The sequence below is a fragment of the Anneissia japonica genome, unplaced genomic scaffold (assembly GCF_011630105.1).
Source record: "Anneissia japonica isolate Jap-2015-1 unplaced genomic scaffold, ASM1163010v1 scaffold288097_len85782_cov108, whole genome shotgun sequence".
In the NCBI taxonomy this organism is placed as follows: domain Eukaryota; kingdom Metazoa; phylum Echinodermata; class Crinoidea; order Comatulida; family Comatulidae; genus Anneissia; species Anneissia japonica.
Genome location: NW_022724557.1, coordinates 19,647 through 25,016, shown reverse-complemented (window position 1 = coordinate 25,016; position 5,370 = coordinate 19,647). Strand labels below are relative to the sequence as shown.

Genomic DNA, 5,370 nt, shown 5'->3' with positions numbered 1-5,370 from the left:
TTATGCTAATGTTCATCTTTGTAAGCGCATAAGACAGTGCAAATTATTTCTGTGACAGTCTTTTGAAGTGTGTAAAGCTCCATTTTATCCCATACATAGTCAAAATATTGGGGGGGATGATTCAATGGGCCATCCCCCCCTTGTCAAATATTGGGGGGATATATCCCCTCCATCATCCCCCCCCCCGGGATCTACGCCTATGATAACGCCTCTCCCGTGCACTCCTCCCGGCACAATTTTGGCCATTGAACCACCACTTTCATTGTTGTCGTTCCTTAACTTCTTTTATTTTTAACTGTAATTATTTTTTGTTATTAATATCAATAAATAAAGTGTACATACTCAATTATAATTATTTCACGTGAAATGAAAAATATAGTACTTGCAAGAAGAAAAAATACACGTTATTGTACTACGTAACATAAGTATAAAGAAAATAAATAATTTTATTATATATATATATATAATATATATATATATATGTATATATATATTTATATGTCCACCAATCATATTATACTTTACATTTTATCATGATTTTTGTAATTGCCAACTTACTTTCATGTAATAGCCAACTTACTTTAATATAAAGGACAAAATAATACATCATGTAGCATAGCTCTCAACGATGTACTCCTATATATGAATAAAGAAATTGTGTAATAATAATAATATATATATATATATATAATATATAAATCATCAAATGTACATATACATTGTTTACTAAGGTCAAGATGGAACATCGTAGGCTTTTCAACAAATAAAGTCCTATAAAAAGTCACTGTGTAATAAAATGCCTCCGACAGAAATCAAACCTCCGACCTCTCGATGACAAGGCGAGCGTCATAACCACTAGACCACGAAGGCTTCATGGTTGAACAGGTCCAAATAACCGTCGAGAACAAATTATCGTTTAAATTTAATATGTTTATACATAATATATATAATAATATAAATTTATTTCATTTTAATACAGATTTACATATGTTCACTGTACTCTAGAAATAGGTCTATGTATACGTTGTGTCGGTATTCAACATGTTTGAATCTTTTTCTTTATTAAAATATCAATTATTATCATAATCTTTATTGATTACTTTATCACATATAGTATTTTAAATAAATTTATTAACAATTTTAAATATTTAAATATGAACTATGAAAGTAAATACACGTAGATTAAATTACTAAAAATGGACATAGTAGTAATCTTTATCTATTCATTAACGCGAATAATTTTTAAAATCCTCTAATCAATTTTTATATAGCCGGAGTTAGTTTCGGCCTAGGCAAACCTTTCCTAAAAAGGTACACTTTCTCCATCAAAAGGCTTCTGCTATGAATGGAATGACCTGCTCGAAGCACAACTCCTGTAGACCAAACCCAGTACCGTTACGATTTTTAATCATACGAGAAATCTGCTCACGATGATTTATATCACAATTCATCCCTTTTAAGGCTTTTCTAATTTCCATATAATTAGTGATCCGAGTACATTGTCTTGAGCAAAATTTTTCAAATACGATACTGCTGTTACGAGACACTTGGCCGTATTGTTTGTTTATCTTTGACAAGAATTTTATGGTAACTGGAAGACTTTGGTGTGAGTTCAAGGGGCTAAAAAGGTTGCCGCGACCACAAGCTTAGTTGGTAATATGCCTACTTTCTAATCTCAGGGTCCCCGGTTAAATTCCTGTGACAGCAGATTTTTTTTTTTTTTCATTTCTGATCCTCAAGACACCACGGCAACTCCACTCCACTCCCCAATCCTCGTAAAGAGACTTCGCTGATTAATGATTGCGTTATTTTATTTATTTAAGAAGGCCCTAAATATGTCATCCGATGTTCTAGGATATGCTGAATGAAAGGGTCACCCATAACAATATGGTTAAAAAAAGCTTTGCGAATGTCTACTATTTATTTCATTAAACACAAAGCACAGTACGTTTTAATTTCATAATTCATCCCTTTTAAGGCTTTCCCAAGTTCCAGTATAAGTGGTCGGAGTATAATGTTGGTCTCCTCGAGCAAAAAGAAATCTGGTCAGATTTAAAGAAAATTTGTGCATCATCAAGTGGTTATCTTGCAAGCTTCACAACTGTCGATGAATTTGACGCCGTACTCGATTACATAAGAAATAATTACCCAGGCGGAATGTATGTGATCGGCTTATCTCGGCAGGCGGATTTGGATCGGAATGTTGATGCAAACTGGAAGTGGGAAACAGGAGAGGAGTTTCATTCTTCTATTCAATGGGGAGGTCGAGATCCTGACTTAAACAGTTCCACACAATGTGCGACTAGGATCGCAACAATCACTGGTTTACTCTTTGATATTCCTGCTACCACTCTAAATCCCGCTTTCAGATCGAAAGGATACATTTGTGAATATAGTAAGTGTTATGAATTAATGATATACATATATTTATATTTTATAATAACATGATATTAAATAAGTTTTCTACAAATTATTTAAATGGTCTTTAGTAAACGTAAACTTACGAAATCAATATAATAATTTAAACATGTTTCAAAACAAAATGTAATATTTATCAAATATTATTGATTCGAAGTCAATTTTCCCTAACAATATCATTATGATTTTTAGTATATTTTTACTTAGAGTCGGTATAACATTATTAATTTCATTGTTAACCATGAGCTTCCACAATTTTCCTAATGTTTTATTTATATTATTTTTGCAAATGATATTCAATAATATAAAAACACAGATACTTAAATAAAGTAAATAAAACTTTAAAGGATCAATTTTTATTAATTTTTGCAATTTAATATTTAAATGTATTATATAATATTTAACTGCGTAAGCATATGTTCGAAAAACAAACATAAACTAGAAGTGTTTTAACTTGTATGATACATTCCCAGATTCACTGTATTTTCAATCTTTGAAGAATCGTGGAGTCACTATGGATGCTTCGTACATGCGATGTGCGCTGCGGTGTCTGCGACAGACCGAGTGCCAGGGATTTCATGTCAATGATGCTGGATGTCAGATTGAGAAGGAGATAAATGATGACTCTAAAGGTCATTATGCGAAAAAGGAGGGAATAATTGGGTAGTATTTGGAATTAGTATTCTACCCAATCAGATTTTACTTTTCATATTTTTATTAATTTCTATCAAAAATACCAGTCTTGGTTAAATTGTACCTTATATCAAGTGGGCCTCTGCTTTATATCATGTATTCAGTTTTCATTTTAAGACAATTGAATTTCAACCTTACTGAACATCATCATGACATGGTGTGCTAGTGTTTTTTTAATATAAGTGACTGGGTCTAAAGAGAGAAATAAATGAAATATTTTAGCAAACATTGTTTTGGCTTGGCTGAAAATACAATGAAATACAAAATGAATTTATCACATACAATTAAACAATGTAAACTGAAATATGTCAAATTCAAGTCAATTTTCAACAAAGGAAATTTAACTGATTATTAAAACGGGGGAGGAAAAATATCCTACTGTTATAAACTTTAACATTTTAGTTTACAGTTTTTTGTTTTATAGATTATAATGCAGATAATAATAATAATAATAATAATAATAATAATAATAATAATAATACACCATAAACCATACGCGAGCGTGCCGTCTCAACAAGCACCAATGGCTCTAGTTTGCAGCGCCCAGTCTTCACCGCTCGGTCATTCAACTTACTGCATGTGTCATGTGTACCTCATTATTTAAACTTTAAAATGACAGCATGATGGAGTCGAACGTCATTCTTTTTCAGTGTTATTTTTGTATTGGTTCTTTAAAGGCTTGGTTGAACATATGCCTATTAACACCGCGATAAATGTCTTCATATTAATATGTCTGACAGGTAAAGATTACTAGATATCACAAGGAACGATTCTAAAGTCTTGGAAATCCTACCAAGATTAGTATATGAAAATAATGCACCATGTTAAAAGCACCAATTTAGCAAAATGTTGTACCTTGGACTGGATTTTAATCCATAGACTTCTGTCTTAATTTTTTAAAAATATAAAACATATAATCGATTTTGGCACAAATGGCATTCCATATTACTTCTTTGCAGCAATGGCGTTCATCACTATAAAACGTTTTCTGGATTTCTAATTCCACCTTAATAAAAATTCAACAAAACCCAAAATTTCCCTATATAAACTGACGATAGTGGCGCTCTCGGGAAGTTCCTAACGCTAGGAAAAATCAATAAATTAGAGACTTGCGGAATGTCTAGTCTTATACCTGTGAACTAGGAATTACACTTAATGTGAATATAAGCCTAATTTTACGATGTCTTTGTAAGTCGTATTATAGACCATGTTACCAGTTTTACATTTGTGTTATAATAAATATTACTAGTTTTGACATTAATATTATAATTATTTTATTTCAGAGTCTTCATTGAAGCCGGAGCCCCTAAAGGGACATGGTTTAAAAAAATATTAAACTATTACGACGGAACGTTCCCTCGAAATATTATTGCGTTCCTTGAAATACCATTTCGTTCCCTCGAAATATTAATTCGTTCCCTCGAAATAGTATTTTGTTCCCTCGAAATAATATTTAATTCCCTCAAAATAGTATTTCCTCCCCTAAAAATAATATTTCGTTCCCCCAAATTAATATTTCGTATATGGCACGCCCTACAGTGCCGTCGGCGTCGGTGGATCGTTCGGCGAAAAAAGCATTTGACTGCGACTATCATTCGGTGGTGGCGCAGCATACAGTATATATACAGTAGAACCCCTCTTTGGGACACCCCTATTGAGGAGATACCACTATTAAGGGGACACTTTTCCATAAATCGAAGGGAGATGTATATTTTAACACTACAGCCAACCTCTAATAAAGGATACTTTCTGAGTGTGCCAAATAGTCAAATACTCTCTAATTGTTGTTATTGTATCGCAACAAATAGAGCAGTCTCAAAATAAAAACAAATTATTCAACTTTATATTTTGAGACTTTTTAAGCAATAAAAACATAGGGATTTCTTCTTACTTTTTCGTGTACATTCTTGAAGAATTTCAATCCATAACATAATATTCACCCTTTTTAATTTTAAGTCGTTACTCTATTCATGCTATATCCGTTCAACAGAAACAATGTTGGTTAATTACATTTTAATGATTTCTCGTTATAAATGTATTTAATTTGCATTGCAAATTATTGCTATAAAGTTATTCCAATTATACTGTAACTGGTTCTATGGCAATAAAAATTAAATTATAAAGAATACATGTCGTCGTTGTATGAAAACATGCCAAAACTCCTATTAAGAAGGGGGCAATTTTACGTTTTAGTTTTTACGTGTCGTCTGAATAATGGGTACCCCCAGTGATATATATATATATATATATATATATATA

The 5,370-nt window shown here is 31.8% G+C and overlaps 1 protein-coding gene across 1 annotated transcript; it reads left to right on the top strand.

Annotated features, from left to right (window-relative positions):
• The first annotated feature begins 737 nt into the window (after window positions 1-737).
• Window positions 738-3,539, top strand: LOC117112511. The gene is made up of 3 exons (XM_033255598.1): window positions 738-747; window positions 1,979-2,395; window positions 2,892-3,539. The coding sequence occupies exons 1-3, from the start codon at window positions 738-740 to the stop codon at window positions 3,083-3,085; spliced, it is 621 nt and encodes a 206-aa protein (XP_033111489.1). The 3' UTR covers window positions 3,086-3,539.
• The last annotated feature ends 1,831 nt before the right edge of the window (window positions 3,540-5,370 follow it).

Excerpts from the sequence above, each read along its gene's own strand:
- LOC117112511 (XM_033255598.1), top strand. Across the intron at positions 2,396-2,891 it reads AGGATACATTTGTGAATATA|ATTCACTGTATTTTCAATCT; the intron begins GTAAGTGTTATG and ends ATACATTCCCAG.